This window comes from Kogia breviceps, chromosome 12 (genome assembly GCF_026419965.1).
Source record: "Kogia breviceps isolate mKogBre1 chromosome 12, mKogBre1 haplotype 1, whole genome shotgun sequence".
NCBI lineage: Eukaryota > Metazoa > Chordata > Mammalia > Artiodactyla > Physeteridae > Kogia > Kogia breviceps.
The window spans coordinates 13,564,234-13,583,849 of record NC_081321.1 but is presented as its reverse complement, the minus strand read 5'-3'; the positions used below and the strand labels follow the sequence as shown (position 1 = coordinate 13,583,849).

The 19,616-nt window shown below is 37.6% G+C and overlaps 1 protein-coding gene across 3 annotated transcripts in view; it reads right to left on the bottom strand.

Moving 5' to 3' along the window:
• Positions 1-19,616, bottom strand: part of PIK3C2G (phosphatidylinositol-4-phosphate 3-kinase catalytic subunit type 2 gamma) — a 342,287-nt gene that overhangs the window by 200,414 nt on the left and 122,257 nt on the right. For all 3 annotated transcript variants that reach the window (XM_059082718.1, XM_059082719.1, XM_059082720.2), the window contains one exon: positions 9,595-9,689. In XM_059082718.1, the coding sequence (XP_058938701.1) occupies positions 9,595-9,689 (95 nt within the window). The remainder of the gene's footprint in view (positions 1-9,594; positions 9,690-19,616) is intronic.

Sequence of the window (19,616 nt, the reverse complement as noted above, 5' to 3'; positions counted from 1 at the left end):
GACAAACACTATTTGTGCAAGCTGTTCACTCATTTTTGGTCAAAAATGAATCATACATGCCAAAACAAGAACAAGAATTCTAAGTTATTAAACATGACAAATATTTAATTGAAATATCCGAGTCTAGATTTTCTTACAGATACAAGCAACACATGTGAAGCTCTTTAGACAAGGAAAATAAAGTAATTGTCTTTCTGTTGTAACTACAATAATTGTACACAAATGAAGTAGAAAACTGAGTTAGAAGAAAAGCAAGAAAAATCTCCATTCAACCTTTTCAAAGAGTGATCTTTGATGAGCAAAGATAAGAAGTAAAATAGGGCCTCATAAGAAAGGACTTACTCAGTAACTGACACAAAACAAAAAGAACTAAGAATCTTCACAGTCCAGAAAAACAAATAAACAAACAATCAAACAAATAAACCTTGAGAATATAGGTGCCAGCAAAAATCAGAAACTGTTCAGTAATTCCCCAAACCTCATAGAAAGTCTCTACAGAAAATTATATTTTAAAAGTTCGTAATTGGCTGCTTGGCTGGGTCTCCCCATAAAACACTTCTTGCCAAATCACTAGATATAGCCTTTCATTTTCAATCAGGGTTTTAAGAAACAGCATAGCTAAGTCAGTAAAAGCACCTCACACAATGGACCCAATCAGTAACACCTGACACCTCTTCAAAAAATTTATTCCAGACTCTCATATTTTTCCATAAGTCATTTAGCTCAACTTCCCCCAATTCCAGAGCAATAGGGGAGTCTATTATTTAAAGGGAGCAAAAGTGATTATCAGAATACCAATGGCCAACTCTATACGTTTAGTATAGTATGACTTGTCCTGATTGCTTGCTGTTTTTTTTTTTTTTCCTCTGGTACGTGGGTCTCTCACTGTGGTGGCCTCTCCCATTGTGGAGCACAGGCTCCGGATGCACAGGCCCAGCGGCCACAGCTCACGGGCCCAGCCGCTCCGCAGCATGCAGGTTCCTCCCAGACTGGGGCATGAATCCGTGTCCCCTGCATCGGCAGGCGGACTCTCAACCACTGAGCCACCAGGGAAGCCCTGCTTGCTGTTTTAAAATGCAGTAGTCCAGAGAAGTTAACCTGTAGGCAGTACAAATGTATGTGGTATGCTTATTTTTTAAACTTCATTCAAGTACTTACTGAGTGCCAATAATATGTGCTATGTGCAATGTTCTGTGTTAAGGATGGATGGTCAGGATAGAGCCTCACAGTCCAGAAAGGGAACATAGGGTTTTATCTATACCAAATCTATTCTCCCCTTCACACCTGAATAAAGAATCTGATTTTGTTCAGATATCATAACCAACAGAGAAGATGACCAGTTTACAGATAGATTCTCAATATTCTAAATCAACTGGGTAAGCCAACTCACTCAGTTGCCATCTAATTAGGTTATTGGTTCAGGATGACATGCAGCCCAATTCTGGCAAATCATACAGGAAGTTAACTCTACTATGGGATTTATAAAAAACTTTTCTTGTTGGAGAGGGATCAGTGCCTTTCCTTTTGCTGTATTGTGTCATGTATGCATGTGATACCAACTATGGCAGTGTTCTTGTAACCATGATGTGAAATGAACTAACTAAAGCCAAGTCAACACACTAAAGATGACAGAGCAGAAGATCAAAGAAACTGAGTTTATCACAAAATCATGCAGCTGCTGCAATAATAAACTCCAGAACCACCCTACTAGCAAACTTCTTGTTATGTGAGATAATTAATTTTTCATATCATTTAAACCAGTTGAATCAGGATTTTCTGTTTCTTGCAGCCCAAAGTGTCTTAAAGAAAAGGGAAACGGTGAAGTAAATGAAAGTATGCAAAATGTTAATAAGCGCATTGGCAGTGTGTATAAGAGCTGAGGTTGGAGACATTTTCAAAGAGGATAAAAATTTGAGTTGAGTCCTAAAAGACTCTGTGTAAACAACAGGACAGTTGCATTTCAAGCAGAGGGAAATGCAATACGCATAGTCATCAAGGCATGAAAGACCTCTGAAAATTTGAGTAACTACTTGAGAATAGAAAAGACTATGTTTGGTTGTAGAAAACCATACAAGATGGGATGGGAGGTAGATGGAATTGAGATCATGAAAATCTACTGCAAGGTCATATTAAGGGAGAAGAGATTAATGTCATAGTCTAATAATTCTAAACCCTGTAAGCAGAAAAAGGTGACTGGAATTATGGAATTATGCTAGCCAGTTGGGAGTTCCCTAGGAACTAGAGCCTACTTTATGAGTTAGGGATCAAGTGGTATTACACAAAGATTTTTCTCAGAGCAGTGTGAAGGATGGATGGGCTGAAAACAGGACAGAATGGAAGGGAAGAAAAACAATTGGGAGGCTGTAGTCCAAGTAGGTAACACTGAAGGCTTGAGATAAGTTGCTGGCCATGGAGATAGAAAAAGGACAAATCAAAATATATTTCTGAGAAACAACAGTTAGGACTTAAGGACTGCTAAATGAGGAAGATTGCTGGGTAAGAAAAATGCCTCTCAGATTTTCTATATTGGATGATTTGCTGGTGAGCATAAACCAGGACACTGCATATAAAAAAGACAGTTTGGGAATGGTAGGGGCAAGGATTGAAAGAGTAGAGAGTAGAAATGTTTGATTCAATTTTGGACCTCTTGAACTAAGATACCAGTACCCACCAAGCTACATAAATATCTTAATAATGAGCCCTCCAGGTAAAATGGTTACAAAATGTACCTATAGGTTAAATCTCTTGGAAATATTTATAAAATTGTTAGAGAAAAGCCACTTCTAGAGGATGTCTGTCGAAATGATGATGAGACAATTTCAGTTTTTGAAAAGAAAGCCAATTAATACATGTAAAGGTGAGTACTGGTTTTCTTTTCAAGTCCTCTTTATCATTTAATGGCCAAATTTCTTGAGTCATCTATATGGCTTTTACCTCTGTGGCAGACCCTGCTCTGGGTTTACCAGATCCAACAGCATTTTGCTTCTGTATATAGATGTACACCTGGTCTGCTTTCCTATACTCCCTTGCAGTGGGTGGGGCCTTCTTACTGACTTCCCACCTATGGAATATAGGCCGAAGTGGTGTGTGCTACTTCTAGACCTGGCACCTAAAAACATCTTCGACATGATGCTCTGATTCTCTCCCTTTCTTTATATCTGGGTCCAGTACCATCAAAGTGCTGATATGTCCCTATTTCTTATCACCAATCCAGATCTTTTTCCTGCTCTTCTTCATTGAGAAACAACAAAAATTAAGCAGTATGATGTTTTTCAAGGTCTCAACCCAAATCTGTAACATAAACTATGACAGAGAGGAGCTGATATTATTATAAGGAAACCAGATTACTACCTAAGGAAGCAATGATGTAATTGCATGTGGCTATTATAACGAAAAATTGTGAGAGACTGGATTAGAAAGTTTAGTTCCCAAAGGCCAGATGTCTGAGTTCCAACATTTGCAGTCAGTACGTATATACAAAATGTGCATTTTTACAACTCTTCACTTATTTAACAAACTAGAAGAATTTAAAGGGAAAATAATTTAAACTAGGGATACATTTAAGGTGGAGCTCTGTTCCTGGTTTTTGCATGGATCTATGGAGGAGCTTTTTATCAGATTCTATTTTCATATACATTTAATAGGAGTAATAAGACTTAAATGATATTAGAAAATAACTTAAAAATTGTATTCTGTTTTTTAATAAATCCTTTTTACTAAAGGAACTACATATAACCTCTGTTATGTAAAATAAAAATAAAACAGACAAAAACAATTGTTCTTATATTATACCTTAACTAGAAAACTGTGCTAATGAATTTTACAGGTTATTATGTAAAATGTAAACTTTCTTACAAATAGCCATCACTTTTTTTTTCAGGTTGGTTGGAGTAGAGAAAAGCGGTCGTTAGCTTAGTGAGTTGCTCATTGTAGGGATTTTATCTGGTGTATACTTTTCTGAGAATGACAGGGTGAAAGATGATTATAACAGATCAATATTAAATGACAACAAGACATATCTTCCCCTTACAAAAAAGTGAAGCAATAATTTATTATTTATTACACTGTAAAGGTAAAAAGGTGAATTAGCAGCAATATAATGATTCTAGAAGGTAAAGGATTGAGGCTTTAAAACCTCCTATTGATTCTGTATCATGCGTGCCCTATTATACGGCAGTAATTCCCTAAAGTACAGCTCTTTACTCTCACTTCAGGGAGTGTTCCAGACATCAAAGCAGAGACAGCATTTACCTCCTTTACATATTCATTTGTATGTCTTTATCAGTATTTAACTCTGACAGAATGGGAGCGCAGTTGAGGCTTTTTTATTACTTGATGGCCAGACTTGCCTCTCTGCCTTGTGCTTATATTTGGAACAGGTCATGGGCAAAACTGTAAAATAGAATCTGTTGTCAGCTTACTCCTTCTACTCTGTCCCTGCCACACAGCCTGTGGGCTTTTTCCTGCTGCTGGATGCTAATGTGTTGTTAGCTTGTGAGCTTCTTTAGGCAAGGACCATTCTAGTCTATCCTTTTGTTTAAAATTAATTTTTATTGGAGTATAGTTGATTTAAAATGTTGTGTTAGTTTCTGCTGTACAGCAAAGTGAATCAGTTACACATATACCTATATCCACTCTTTTTAAGATTCTATTCCCATATCCTTAATAGTTCAACAATGTCTAACATCTCAACATTTGTCACATAAATGAACAAATGATAAACTAATTCATCTTAAGCATTATGTTCTGAATATATATACTTTTTACATGAGAAGAGAAATTCTGGGAGGGAACAATGTTAACCTAAAGGAGTGACCTGCTAATGAGAGAATTTCAGGCACTGGGGAGACATATTTAGGAGAGGGGGTGAGGGGAACATAGGACTTCAAATCACATGATGCAAAATTTCCACATTATTTTGCTTTATTTAGAGTAGTCCCTGATATTAGAAATTGTCCCAAAATTCTAGATAAGTTTAGACTGTTGAGAAAATGAATGGGCAGACTTTGCACCATCTCAATTTTATGCATAGTATCTTAAAGCTCACGTAGTCCTTTAATACCATGGGCCACCTTGGAAAGTCCGCATGATCCTAGAGACACCACGGCCTTAATTCACTCCATGGTTCTCCCAACTGGTCCAGCAGACATCGCATCAGCTTGTTTTTCAGGCCCTAATTCCCGGCTCAGGTTAGTCCCTGACTTCTGCTGACATTCTCCCTCCAGTCTAGTTTTGACTTCACTGGTGATATGCATTGCCTTGTACCTGACTGGGCCGATGTCCTGACATCATTCTAGTCTTGCCAAATCTGTTTGGCATCAAGACGCACTGACTGCTCAAACAGCCCTCTTATGTCACAAGTCTGCATGTACCCAGTTGGGCAACTTTGTCCTATTCATTCATTCAGTAAAAATTTATTTAATATTTGTCAAGAGCCAAGTACTGTCCTAGGTGCTTGTGCTATATCAGTGAATAAAACAGAAAAAAATTGCTGAACTTAGAGAGTTTGCAAATGTGTGTTTCATCTCAGGTTATCCCCACACTTTGAAGGGAATGCTTTCAGAGTTTTGTAGGATAGGCCTTAAAAAACAGTTTATACAGATTTCGATTCAAAATGGTTCTCTTGGAGCTCATTCAATCAAACTAGTATTAGGAGTATGAAAGACTGCAATATTGCTGTTCCATTTGTGACACATCCCTAGCATACTGATGCTCCAATTTTTAAAAAACACGTATTTAAATTCTTTTTCTTCAATAAAGAAATGCTTATCTTAGGTAAGCTTCCCTAGAACAGACTATGAGACAGGAATTAAGGTGTATGTGATTTACTGAAGGAGCGCTCTTTAGGAAAAAACCTTTAAGGAAGTAAGAGAAGCATTGTAGGGGAGGGGAAGGAGTTAACCAGGAGGTCAGGTCAAATCTAGCTTTGATTCATCCCTGGGGAGGTTCTGGAATGTAAACTGTACCTTAAAGATTTCCCACTTCCCAGGCCAGGTAGCTATGTTAGCAGAGAACAACTCTCCAGAGAAGAGGCAGTTGGCAGTTGGCAGTCAATATTCGCAGAAACTGCAAGATGGGTCCACCAGCCAGGTAAAGGGGATTTGGCTAGAGCACTAACAGTACCTTTGAGAATGCACTGAATTCCCAGCATGTGAAAATATTGACAGCCTTAAAGAAATTTCTATGGTTTTTTGATTTTCAAAACATGTTTTTCAGCACCTCTTGAGTTCCAGACATTGGTGTGATTAGTATGCTGATGAGTATGACATGATTGCTATCATTAGCCACTATATGGTCTAGGGGTGGAAGCAGACAGGGGAATAGAGTGTTAAGGTTGTGTGACACGACATCTGCTGAGTCACGTAGAGTATACTTTGGGATACAACATGGGAGCAATACTCAATCAGCCCTGGAGAGTGGCTGAGGAGAGGGTCAAGGAAAGCTTCCTGCATGATGTGACATCAGAGTCAATCTAGTCAGAGCCCTTCATAAAGTCCTTTCCTTGCTGTGTATTTCCTGTGGCTGCCATAACAAATTAATACTAACTGATGGCTTAAACAATAGAAATTAATGTCACAGTTCTGGACACCAGAAGTCTGAAATCAAGATAGGTTGTGCTCCCTTTCAAGGCTCTAGGGGAGAATCCTTCCTTGCCTCTTTCAGCTTCTGGTGACTCTGGACAATCCTTGGCTCTGGGCTGTACTGACTCCATCTCCACATGGCCTTTTCTGTTTGTGTGCATCTTCTCCTCTGTCTCTTATAAGGGGCACTTGTCATTGGATTTAGGACCCACCCTGATAATAAAGGATGATTTAATCTCAAGATTTTAAATTTAATTATATCTTCAAATACCCTTTTTCCAAATAGGGTCTTAGTTACAAGCTCCTGGAGTTAAGATGTAGGTATATCTTTTGGGGAGTCCCATTCAACCCAATATCTCACTATCAGCTAGTGACAGCTGTTTGTTTCTTATTCAAAACGGAAAGGGGCACTGAGTTTAAGTTTCTATAATTGTTATATGATGGAGGAGGGGCCTCGTAGTTGTGAACTCCAAATGCTACTGTACCCATTTACAGTCACCTTTTAGGGTGCAAATTGTGATTGAAAGCTTTTAAACCTTCCCAATCCAAAGCTTATTGTTAACTCCCTTTCCATGAAAAACAGGGGATACTCATCCTACATCATCCTTCCAACAGTAACTCCAAGTCAATTTTCGTTTTCAGGAAGGCTACCCACAGTGATGGCAAGTAGTCAAGATGGTTTCTGTGCAAGTCTGTTTATTCATAACTCAGTATCTGATGAGGCAACCTTCTGATCAGTGGCAGTGACAGGTGGAAGCAGTGGATGGGGAGAGAGCTATTTAGGAGGTATAGGATGATAGGGCTTGGTAAACAACTGGGCATATTCATGAGAAATGGGGAAGATCCAGAAAAGCCTCCAAGACCTGAGTGAGCAGGGTAAGTTGTTGCGTTCAGTGTTGAACATGCTGAATGTGAGGAAGCAGGAGCTCACCCGAGTGGAGAAAAATCATTAAACTGATGTCTGATGGATCTCTATCTTTTTTAAAAATTACAGGATATTGGCTTTTGTTGTTGTTTTGTTTTTTAAGGAAAGATATATTGAGAATATTTTTAAGTGTATCATGCAGGGTCTGAGCTGCATCTTTAAAGTTTTAACTCAATATTCTACACACAAAAAATCAATATTCTACAAATGTCCCCTAAATATGATGCTATGAACCAGCAGCTATTATTTTTTAACTCCAAGATATAATCTAAATATATGTAATGTTCTTTGATGCTTAGGATATTTTGCCTGATTCTTAATTTTTATTTGTTTTAAAAGAATATGGGTATTAAAAATTTTCCCTCCATGTTTTCCTTTTCCTTTCCCATATTTTCACAAATTAAGCATTCAGAAACAAGCAGTCCATTTATAACTTATATTCTTTCCTAGCCCTTCTTACTCATAACTTATATTCTTTTCTAGCCCTTCTAAATTACTCACCCTCTTAAATCAGTGAGAAGAGAAATGGGCTTTGCTATTGGTTTTTCTCTTTTTTATAAGGGTGAGAACTATACTTAGAAAGTCTTTCCTCCTAACTTCTTTGGAAACAGTGACATTATTGTATTTATTGTGAGTCTGCAAGTATGACATTGATTGACAACTCTGCACTCATTGTTGTCTTTCAAATTACTCCACTTTTCACACCCTTTTAGCAGATGAAGAACTTACTAAGGTAGCTCTAGAATTAGTATTATAACAATCAATGTATTAGGATAAGTCCTTAATATTTTATTCTATTTTTTAAAAATTATCTTTCTATATGCTTTTTAACTTTATATACTTTATATTATGTTTTGGTTCAAATATTTAAATCAAGATTGTTAGGTGGTCATGTTAGTTTTTAATATGCCTTCATTTGAATAAACATATGTTAAAAAAAGTGAAAAGTGACGTTTTAAGGGAAATAAACATTGAAGTTAATGGAGTTCTAGCTTTATTATGACAGTGAAACACCAACAAGTGTATCCACTTAACTTCCCACCAAAGTAGCTGATCGAAAAATGGTAGGGAATAAGACTTAATTCAGAGCTGGATAAGAGTCTATTTAGTGAAAGGCCCACTGTTGGCCAATGTATCTGATGCCTAATTATACTGACATACTAGAGGAAAATGCCCTAGCATTTCTATTAGGAATTTGAAATGAAATTCAGCATCAAATCAAATATTAGTGCTTGACAATTCCTTGTATTTCTATTTTGCCATGAAATCCTTGAGTCATTTTCATGGGAAGAGTGATGTCAACACGAGTAATGTTTTTTGAAGCAGAAAAACATGATATTCAAAAATGATATTGACTTCCTTTTTTTCTTATTAAAGTTCTCCACTAGCAACTGAAGCCAAAAAATGATGCTTGTTATACATATGGGAGGACAAAGGATAGATTCAATTTCATCCTTAGGTCACTGACATTTGTAATTGCTAAAATTTTTGTATGAATTTACAATGTTATAATAAAAGTAGGGAGAAGAGCATCCAAAGAATATCTTGTTCAGTAGGATTAGGAGCAGGTTATAATGGGAGGAATTCTGGTATCTCTTAAATAAGTCTGACTTTTCCACTAATAATATTCAAAATTTATGCTTTGGGAAAAGTTTAGTGCTGTAGGAATTTTTAACTTAAGGAGCACATATTGGTCTTTAGACCCCACTGTTTATAACTAATATCGTACAGAAATTTCTTTTAAAGCATACATTCTTCCAAAACATACACAGTCTCATAACTAGATTTTATATTGAAATATTAAGCAAGTAGATGTGATCACACGTAGACCTTGTGATTTCAAGCTATAGGAAAGGTATCATCCAGATTTAAAATTCTGGTTGGATTTAAAGAGCAGCAATGGTACGAAAGGAAGATTTTGAAGATGATGACAGTTAAATTATACTCATAAATAAAAATAACCTTGACAAAGACTCAAATTTGGCTGAATTTTAAGTGGAAGTTTGTATCAATTACAAGGCAAAGCTGCCCCACAGAGAAAAGTTGACAATAAAAAAAGGTATCCTAACCTATTTTGGTTAATCTTACCAGAGGAGACGATGGGCAATCTGGATGCTTTGCAGTGAGCGGTGTAACAGAAGTTGCACTAGAGGACTTTCAAGGTTCCATTCAAACTTGACAGCCTGAAATAAGAGATACAATTAGTTTCCTTTTTTTTTTTCCTCAGTAACAAAATTATAGCAGAATACAAAGGGACCTAAGAGCCTTGAGAAAGACAGGGAAAACAGCATCAATGCTTTAACAAAATGTTTATATTTGATAGCTTTATTAGCTGGTGTATAACTAATAACAGAGCATACATACAACACACAATTGGGGGTGTGTAGTCTGCTTTCTTTCCTTATTTTTGCTTTAGTATCACAGGATAATAAATAGGAGTAGGTTGTTGGTGGAGTTCAACCATGCCTAGGAAGAGAATCTTGGCACAAAAAATAATATCATGAACAATGTCTTGGATATAAAAATGACATTATTAAGCAGTAGATGTTTCTCTTCTTTTGGAGATGAAATTAATACACACTCAAAGCCTTAACTGAAATCACCAACTGAGTATTAATCTGCAGGCTTTGAAGCTTTCCTTATAGGTTTCAAAGCTGACTGTTCCCACCATAATTCACCCATCCCCAAATCTCCCATGCCTTCATCTGCACTGGGAACAACTTTCTAATGTTTTCTAGTATACCCAACCTGGTGGGAAACACAGTCATCAATAGCAACCTTTGATCTTAGGGACCTAATTCAGACCTCCACCCACACTCTATAGGGACTTCACCATCAGCAGTCAGTAACTATCTGGGCCCTCATCATCTCAGGAATCTGAATAAGTTGTGAAAATGAAAGTCAGGTTTTCTTCCTATCTTCCTAAAAATGCTTATTCCTGCTTGAGAAGCAAAGCTTCTACGGTTTGTTGCCCTGTAAACCATTTAAGTCTCTCTCTCTCACACACACACAAACACACACACACACACACACACACAAAGAGAGACACACACACAGAGTTTAAGCCAGGTTTTATATCACAGTATAGACAGCAGAAAAAAGTGGGTACAACATTCATTTAATGCACACCTGAAGAAACACCTCAGTATGCTAACCATCCTCAAGGATGGGAACATTCATGAATTCCCAAAGTGTGAGAATGTCAAAGATGATTTCATAAAATTTGCATAATCTCTCAGTGTTGTCTGAATATATAAAGACCATAATGTGTGTTGTCTTAAACTGCAGTTGCAGGCTTCTTTAATTTACATGCTAATACTGGGCTGATTAGACTATGGGTTGCGTTCATGCCCTTATAGTGAACATATCTTATGAGCATATGACCAGGAGAGCTATCTCAGAATTTACTTCTGTGCTTGTCTTTTAGCTTTCTTTTCAGATTTCCCTGTGATTTCTTTCTGAACCCGGTAACTACTTACTGATCTTGAATTGCCTTCCTTGCTTCCAAACTCCCTGCTCACTCTGTCTATTGCTACAATTTCCACCTGCGTCCTGCCTCACCATCTAGGAGGTCGGCAATATTTTTGGTGCATACTGCATTATTTTGAACTATCTTCTTGAAACCTACCTGCATTATTACGGCTTGTGGTTTGCAGTACCTCTGGGTCTGTGTCTTATTTGATTTCTAGCTATAAGCCATACCTTCTGTTTTCATTACGATCTTAAAGTCCATTCTTATTGCTCTTTAATATAGCCTGTTTAATTCTAATAAAACAATGCATAACAAAAATAACATGATTCCAGAAAATAATCAGCAGGGTAGGATTTGATTATGTCTTGGAAAGTTTTTTTTTTAACATCTTTATTGGAGTATAATTGCTTTACAATGGTGTGTTAGATTCTGCTTTATAACAAAGTGAATCAACTATACATATACATATATACCCGTATCTCCTCCCTCTTGTGTCTCCCTCCCACCCTCCTTATCCCACCCCTCTAGGTGGTCACAAAGCACTGTGCTATGTGGCTGATTCCCACTAGCTATCTAATTTACATTTGGTAGTGTATATATGTCCGTGCCACTCTCTCACTTCGTCCCAGCTTCCCCTTCCCCTTCCCTTGTCCTCAAGTCCATTCTCTACGTCTGCATCTTTATTGCTGTCCTGCCACTAGGTTCATCAGAACTTTTTTTTTTTTTTAGATTCCATATATATGTGTTAGCATATGGTATTTGTTTTTCTCTTTCTGACTTACTTCACTCTGTACAACAGACTCTAGGTCCATCAACTTCACTACAAATAACTCAATTTTGTTTCTTTTTATGGCTGAGAAATATTCCATTGTATATATGTGCCACACCTTCTTTATCCACTCATCTGTTGATTCACACTTAGGTTGCTTCCATGTCGTGGCTATTGTAAACAGAGCTGCAGTGAACATTGTGGTACATAACTCTTTTTGAATTATGGTTTTCTCAGGGTATATGCCCAGTAGTGGGATTGTTGAGTCGTATGGTAGTTCTATTTTTAGTTTTTTAAGGAACCTCCATACTGTTCTCCATAGTGGCTGTATCAAGTTACATTCCCACCAACAGTGAATAGGGTTCCCTTTTCTCCACACCCTCTCCAGCATTTATCGTCTGTAGATTTTTTGACGGTGGCCACTCTGATCAGTGTGAGGTGATACCTCATTGTAGTTTTGATTTGCATTCCTCTAATGATTAGTGATGTTGAGCATTCTTGCATGTGTTTGTTGGCAATCTGTATGTCTTCTTTGGAGAACTGTCTGTTTGGGTCTTCTGCCCATGTTTGGATTGGGTTGTTTGTTTTTTGATATTGAGCTGCTTGTAAATTTTGGAGATTAATCCTTTGTCAGTTGCTTCAATGCAAACATTTTTTCCCATTCTGAGGGTTGTCTTTTCATCTCATTTATGATTTCCTTTGCAAGCTTTTAAGTTTCATTAGGTCCCATTTATTTATTTTTGTTTTTATTTCCATTTTTCTGGGAGATGGGTCAAAAAGATCTTGCTGTGATTTATGTCATAGAGTGTTCTGCCTATGTTTTCCTCTAAGAGTTTTATCGTGTCTGGCCTTACATTTAGGTCTTTAATCCATTTTGAGTTTATTTTTGTGTATGGTGTTAGGGAGTGTTCTAATTTCATTCTTTTACATATAGCAGCCGTCCAGTTTTCCCAGCACCACTTACTGAAGAGGCAATCTTTTCTCCATTTTATAGTCTTGCCTCCTTTATCAAAGGTAAGGTGACCACATGTGCGTGGGTTTATCTCTGGGCTTTCTATCCTGTTCCATTGATCTATATTTCTGTTTTTGTGCCAGTACCATACTGTCTTGATTACTGTAGCGTTTTGTATAGTCTGAAGTCCAGGAGCCTGATTCCTCCAGCTCTGTTTTTCTTTCACAAGATTGCTTTGTCTATTTGGGTTTTTTGGTGTTTCCACACAAATTGTGAAATTTTTTGTTCTAGTTACGTGAAAATTTCCATTGGTAGTTTGATAGGGATTGCATTGAATCTGTAGATTACTTTGGGTAGTAGAGTAATTTTCACAATGTTGATTCTTCCTATCCAAGAACATGCTATATATCTCCATATCTTTGTATCACCTTTAATATCTGTCATCAGTGTCTTACAGTTTTCTGCATACAGGTCTTTTCTCTCCTTAGGTAGGTTTATTACTAGGTATTTATTCTTTTTGTTGCAATGGTAAATGGGAGTGTTTCCTTAATTTCTCTTTCATATTTTTCATCATTAGGGTACAGGAATGCAAGAGATTTCTGTGCATTAATTTTGTTTCCTGCTACTTTACCAAATTCAGTGATTAGCTCTAGTCATTTTCTGGTAGAATGTTTCGGACTCTCTATGTATAGTATCATGTCATCTGCAAACAGTGAGAGTTGTACTTCTTTTCCAATTTGGATTCATTTTATTTCTTTTTCTTCTATGATTGCTGTGGCTAAAACTTCCAAAACTATGTTGAATAATAGTGGTGAGAGTGGGCAACCTTGTCTTGTTCCTGATCTTAGTGGAGATGGTTTCAGTTTTTCACCACTGAGAATGATGTTAGCTGTGGGTTTGTCATATATGGCCTTTATTATGTTGAGAAAAGTTCCCTGTATGCCTACTTTCTGCAGGGTTTTTATCATAAATGAGTGTTGAATTTTGTCAAAAGCTTTCTCTGCATCTATTGAGATGATCATATGGTTTTTCTCCTTCAATTTGTTAATATGGTGTATCACATTGATTGATTTGCATATATTGAAGAATTCTTGCATTCCTGGGATAAACCTCACTTGATCATGGTGTGTGATGCTTTTAATGTGCCATTGGATTCTCTTTGCTAGTATTTTGTTGAGGATTTTTGCATCTATGTTCATCAGTGATATTGGCCTGTAGTTTTCTTTCTTTGTGACACCTTTGGCTGGTTTTGGTATCAGGGTGATGGTGGCCTCACAGAATGAGTTTGGGAGTGTTCCTCCCTCTGCTATCTTTTGGAAGAGTTTGAGAAGGATAGGTGTTAGCTCTTCTCTAAATGTTTGATAGAATTCGCCTGTGAAGCCATCTGGTCCTGGGCTTTTGTTTGTTGGAAGATTTTTAATCACAGTCTCAATTTCAGTGCTTGTGAATGATCTGTTAATATTTTCTGTTTCTTCTCGGTTCAGTCTCAGAAGGTTGTGCTTTTCTAAGAATTTGTCCATTACTTCCAGGTTGTCCATTTTATTGGCATATATTTGCTTGTAGTAATCTCTCATGATCCTTTGTATTTCTGCAGTGTCAGTTGTTACTTCTTTTTCATTTCTAATTCTGTTAATTTGAGTCTTCTCCCTTTTTTTCTTGATGAGCCTGGCTAATAGTTTTTCAATTTCGTTTATCTTCTCAAAGAACCAGTTTTTAGTTTTATTGATCTTTGCTATTGTTTCCTTCATTTCTTTTTCCATTACTTTCGGACCTGATCTTTATGATTTCTTTCCTTCTGCTAACTTTGCAGTTTTTTTCTTCTTCTTTCTTTAATTGCTTTAGGTGTAAGTTAGCTTGTTTATTTGAGACATTTCTTGTTTCTTGAGGTATGATTGTATTGCTATAAACTTCCCTCTTAGAACTGCTTTTGCTGTATCCTATAGGTTTGGTGTCATCATGTTTTCATTGTCATTTGTTTCTGGGTATTTTCTGATTTCCTCTTAGGTTTCTTCAGTGATCTCTTGGTTATTAAGTAGCGTATTGTTTAGCCTCCATGTGTTGGTACTTTTTATAGATTTTTTTCCTGTAATTGATATCTAGTCTCATAGCATTGTGGTCGAAAAGATACTTGATACAATTTCACTTTTCTTAAATTTACCAAGGCTTGATTTTTGACCCAATATATGATCTGTCCTGGAGAATGTTCCATGAGCACTTGAGAAGAAAGTGTATTCTGTTGTTTTGAGATGGAATGTCCTATAAATATCAATTAATTCCATCCTGTTAAATGTATCATTTAAAGTTTGTGTTTCCTTTTTTATGTTCATTTTGGATGATCTCTCCATTAGTGAAAGTTCAGTATTAAAGTCCTCTGCTACTATTGTGTTAGTGTCGATTTCCCCTTTTATGGCTGTTGGCATTTGACTTAGGTATTGAGGTGCTCCTATATTGGGGCATAAATATTTACAGTTGTTATATCTTCTTCTTGGATTGATCCTTTGATCATTATGTAGGGTCCCCTTTGTCTCTTGTAATAGTCTTTACTTTAAAGTCTATTTTGCCTGATATGAGAATTGCTATTCCAGCTTTCTTTTGATTTCCATTGGCATGGAATATCTTTTTCCATTCCTCACTTTCAGTCTGTTTGTGTCCCTAAGTCTGAAGTGTGTCTCTTGTAGACAGCATATAGATGGGTCTTGTTTTAGCATCCATTCAGCCAGTGTGTCTTTTGGTTGGAGCATTTTATCCATTTACATTTAAGGTAATCATCGATATGTATTTTCCTATTACCATTTTCATAATTATTTTTGGTTTGTTATTGTAGGTCTTTTCCTTCTCTTGTATTTCTTGACTAGAGAAGTTCCTTTAGCATTTGTTGTAAAGCTGCTGTGGTGGTGTGAATTCTCTTAGCTTTTGCTTTTCTGTAAAGGTTTTAATTTCTCTATCAAATCTGAATGAGATTCTTGCTGGGTAGAGTAAACTTGGTTGTAGGTTTTTCCCTTTCATCACTTTAAATATTTCCTGCCACTCCATTCTGGCTTGCAGTGTTTCTGCTGAAAGACTAGCTGTTAACCTTATGTGGATTCCCTTGTATGTTATTTGTTGTTTTTCCCTTGCTGATTTTAATATTTTTTCTTTGCATTTAATTTTTGATAGTGTGATTAATATGTGTCTTGGCATGTTTCTCCTTGGATTTATCCTGTATGGGACTCTCTGTGCTTCCTGGACTTGACTAAATATTTCCTTTCCCATATTAGGGAAGTTTTTAAATGTAATCTCTTCAAATATTTTCTCAGTCCCTTTCTTTTTCTCTTCTGCTTCTGGGACCCCTATACTTGGAATGTTCATGTGTTTAATGTTGTCCCAGAATTCTCTGAGACTGTCCTCAATTCTTTTCATTCTTTTTTCTTTATTCTTCTCTACAGTAGTTATTTCCACTATTTCATCTTCCAGGTCACTTATCTGTTCTTCTGCCTCAGTTATTCTGCTATTGATTCCTTCTAGAAAATTTTTAATTTCATTTATTGTGTTGTTCATCGTTTGTTTTTGTCTTCAGTTGTTCTAGGTCCTTGTTAAACGTTTCTTGTATTTTCTCCATTCTGTTTCCAAGATTTTGGATCATCTTTACTATCATTATTCTGAATTCTTTTTCAGAGAGATTGCGTATTTCCTCTTCATTTCTTGCTTCTTCATCTGCTGTGTGTTTCTCTATCTTGTCATTGTGCTTAACATACTGTGTTTGGGGTCTCCTTTTCACAGGCTGCAGGTTTGTATTTCCCCTTGTTTTAGATGTCTGCCCCCAGTGGCTAAGGTTGGTTCAGTGGATTGTGTAGGCTTCCTGGTGGAGGGGACTAGTGCCTGTGTTCTGGTGGATGAGGCTGGATCTTGTCTTTCTGGTGGGCAGGATTGCATCCGGTGGTGTGTTTTGGGGTGTCTGTGACCTTATTCTGATTTTAGGCAGCCTCTCTGCTAATGGGTGGGGTTGTCTTCCTGTCTTGCAAGTTTTTTGGCATAGGTTTTCCAGCACTGTAGTTTGCTGGTCGTTGAGTGGAGCTGGGTCTTGGCGTTGAGATGGAGATCTCTGGGAAAGCTTTCATGATTTGATATTATGTGGAACCGGGAGGTCTCTGATGGACCAATGTACTGAACTCTGCTCTGCCATCTCAGAGGCACATGGCTGACAGCTGGCCGGAGCACCAAGACCCTGTCAGCCACATGGCTCAGAAGAAAAGGGAGAAAAAAAGAAAGAAAGAAAAATAAAATAGAATAAAATAAATTTATTAAAGTACCAAATAAAAAATATTTTTTAAAAATAAAACAATTGTAAAGTAATTAAAAAATAATACTAAAGGACAGATAGAACCCTATGACAAATGGTAAAAGCAAAGCTATACAGACAAAAATCACACAAAGTACCATATACATACACACTCACAAAAAGAGAATAAGGAAAACAATATATATATTGTTGCTCCCATAGTCCACCACCTCAAGTCTGGTATGATTCATTGTGTCTTCAGGTAGTCCAGAGATTCAGCGAACATCAAGTTGATTGTGGAGATTTAATCTGCTGCTCCTGAGGCTTCTGGGAGAGATTTCCCTTTCTCTTCTTTGTTCACACAGCTCCCGGGCTTCAGCTTTGGATTTAGCCCCGCCTCTGTATCTAGGTCGCCTGGGGGCATCTGTTCTTTGCTCAGACAGGACGGGGTTAAAGGAGCAGCTGATTCGGGGGCTCTGGCTCACTCAGGCCAGGGGGAAGGGAGGGGTAGGGAATGCAAGGTGAGCCTGCGGCAGCAGAGGCTGGCAGAACATTGCACCGCCTGAGGCTCTGTGTGTTCTCCAGGGAAAGTTGTCCTTGGATCATGGGACCCTGGCAGTGGCAGGTTGCACAGGCTCCCGGGAGGGGAGGTGTGGATAGTGACCTGTGGTTGCACACAGGCTTCTTGGTGGCTGCAGCAGCAGCCTTAGCATTTCGCGCCTGTCTCTGGTGTCTGCACCAATAGCTGTGGCTCGCGCCCATCTCTGGAGCTCGTTTAAGCAGTGCTCTGAATCCCCTCTCCTCATGCACCCCGAAACAGTGGTCTCTAGCCTCTTTGGCAGTTCCAGACTTTTCCCCAGACTCCCTCCTGGCTAGCTGTGGTGCACTAGCCCCCTTCATGCTGTGTTCACGCAGCCAACCCCAGTCCTCTCCCTGGGATCCAACCTCCGAATCCTAAGCCTCAGCTCCCAGCCCCCACCTGACCCGGCGGGTGAGCAGACAAGCTTCTCGGGCTGGTGAGTGCTGGTCGGCACCCATCCTCTGAGCAGGAATCTCTCCACTTTGCCTTTCGCACCCCTGTTGCTGCAGTCTCTTCTGTGGCTCCGAAGCTTCCATCCTGCCATACCCCATCTCTGCCAGTGAAGGGGCTTCCTAGTCTGTGGAATCTTTTCCTCCTTCACAGCTCCCTTCCATAGGTGCAGGTCCCATCCATATTCTTTTGTCTCTGTTTTTTCTTTTGCCCTACCCAGTTTCTTGCCTTTTGGGAAGTCTGACGTCCTCTGCCAGTGTTCAGTAGGTATTCTGTAGGAGTTGTTCCACATGTAGATGTATTTCTGATGTATTCGTGGGGAGGAAGGTGATCTCTACATCTTACTCTTCCACCATCTTGAAGGTCTCTCATGTCTTGGAAAGTTTTAACGTCAGGGTGGAACACTGAAGTGTAAGGTCAAACCCCACAATGAATGCTTTGAAAATTCTTCCCAACTTTCATTTATTTTCCAGTCACATTATAGATTTTTTTCCATCTCACATGAGTTTATAATCATCATTTTTAATTAGGGAACAGTTGCAACGTTACTTATCTTTATCTCTGTGTATTTGCTATGTTGGATCCTGTGTGCACCTTGTCTACTAATTTGCATTTACAGGCATATGGCTCTCAGCGACATTCCTGGTGCCAAGTGTTATTGATTCAGATTGGGGTTTTCAAATGGATTTAATCTATATAAACTTTTGTAAAAACTTACTTTTTTGAGTTGGGTTAGATATAGCAGGTTGTCCATACTCATGAAGCACGAGATGAATAGTGTTCCTGCAAGTTGCATTAATCTTCATTTTCACTACACTATCCTGGCAAGCCTAGGGAAGTCACAACTATAAGGAGTGGTAGAAGCAACTCTATGGTATATATATTTCTAAACCAGCTCTCTCTTTAGGAAGCCTTTAGAGAAGTGCATATTCTGTTTGTAAAGTAACATGGTATCCAAGTCTATTCATAGAAGCTCCCCACTTCAGTCTTAGGATCTCCTGTCTTAAATTCAAAACCTGAGGCACCTGGCATTTAAAATAGCTTATAACTACAACCTGACATTTCAGATAAGAAAATACCTGTGTTAAAAGCAAGACAAAAGAAAAACACAAAGACCACTATTTTAGACCTATTCAGCACTCAGTATACAGTTAACTTAGAAAAAACTCATTGCTTATATTTTGGATATTCAGTCATATATCAATACATGACCATTTGTGTAATTGTTTATATTTCAACATATTCAGACTAAATCAATCCTTGATCATATTTCTAGATAAATTTATATTATTTTCCAAAATTACTCCAATATTGTGATATTTGATTTCATCAAAGTGTACTATCTGGCAGCAGAATTTGGTTATTAGAAACTACTTTTATAAAATCTGTAATTAATATTAGAATATGGGAAAAGCAAGAAAAATATTATGAGCAGATGCCTAGTAAATGACTATTTTCTACATAATATTTATTTGGTTAATTTTTTATTGTTTTATATATACAGTTGGATACATATATTTCATCACAAGCATTTCTATTTTTTTCCTGTTCTAATTAGTAAGTGAAGTCGTTTTCTAAAAATTTTCCCTTTTGGCGTTTATATACCTTTTTTGTAACTGTAACCAATTT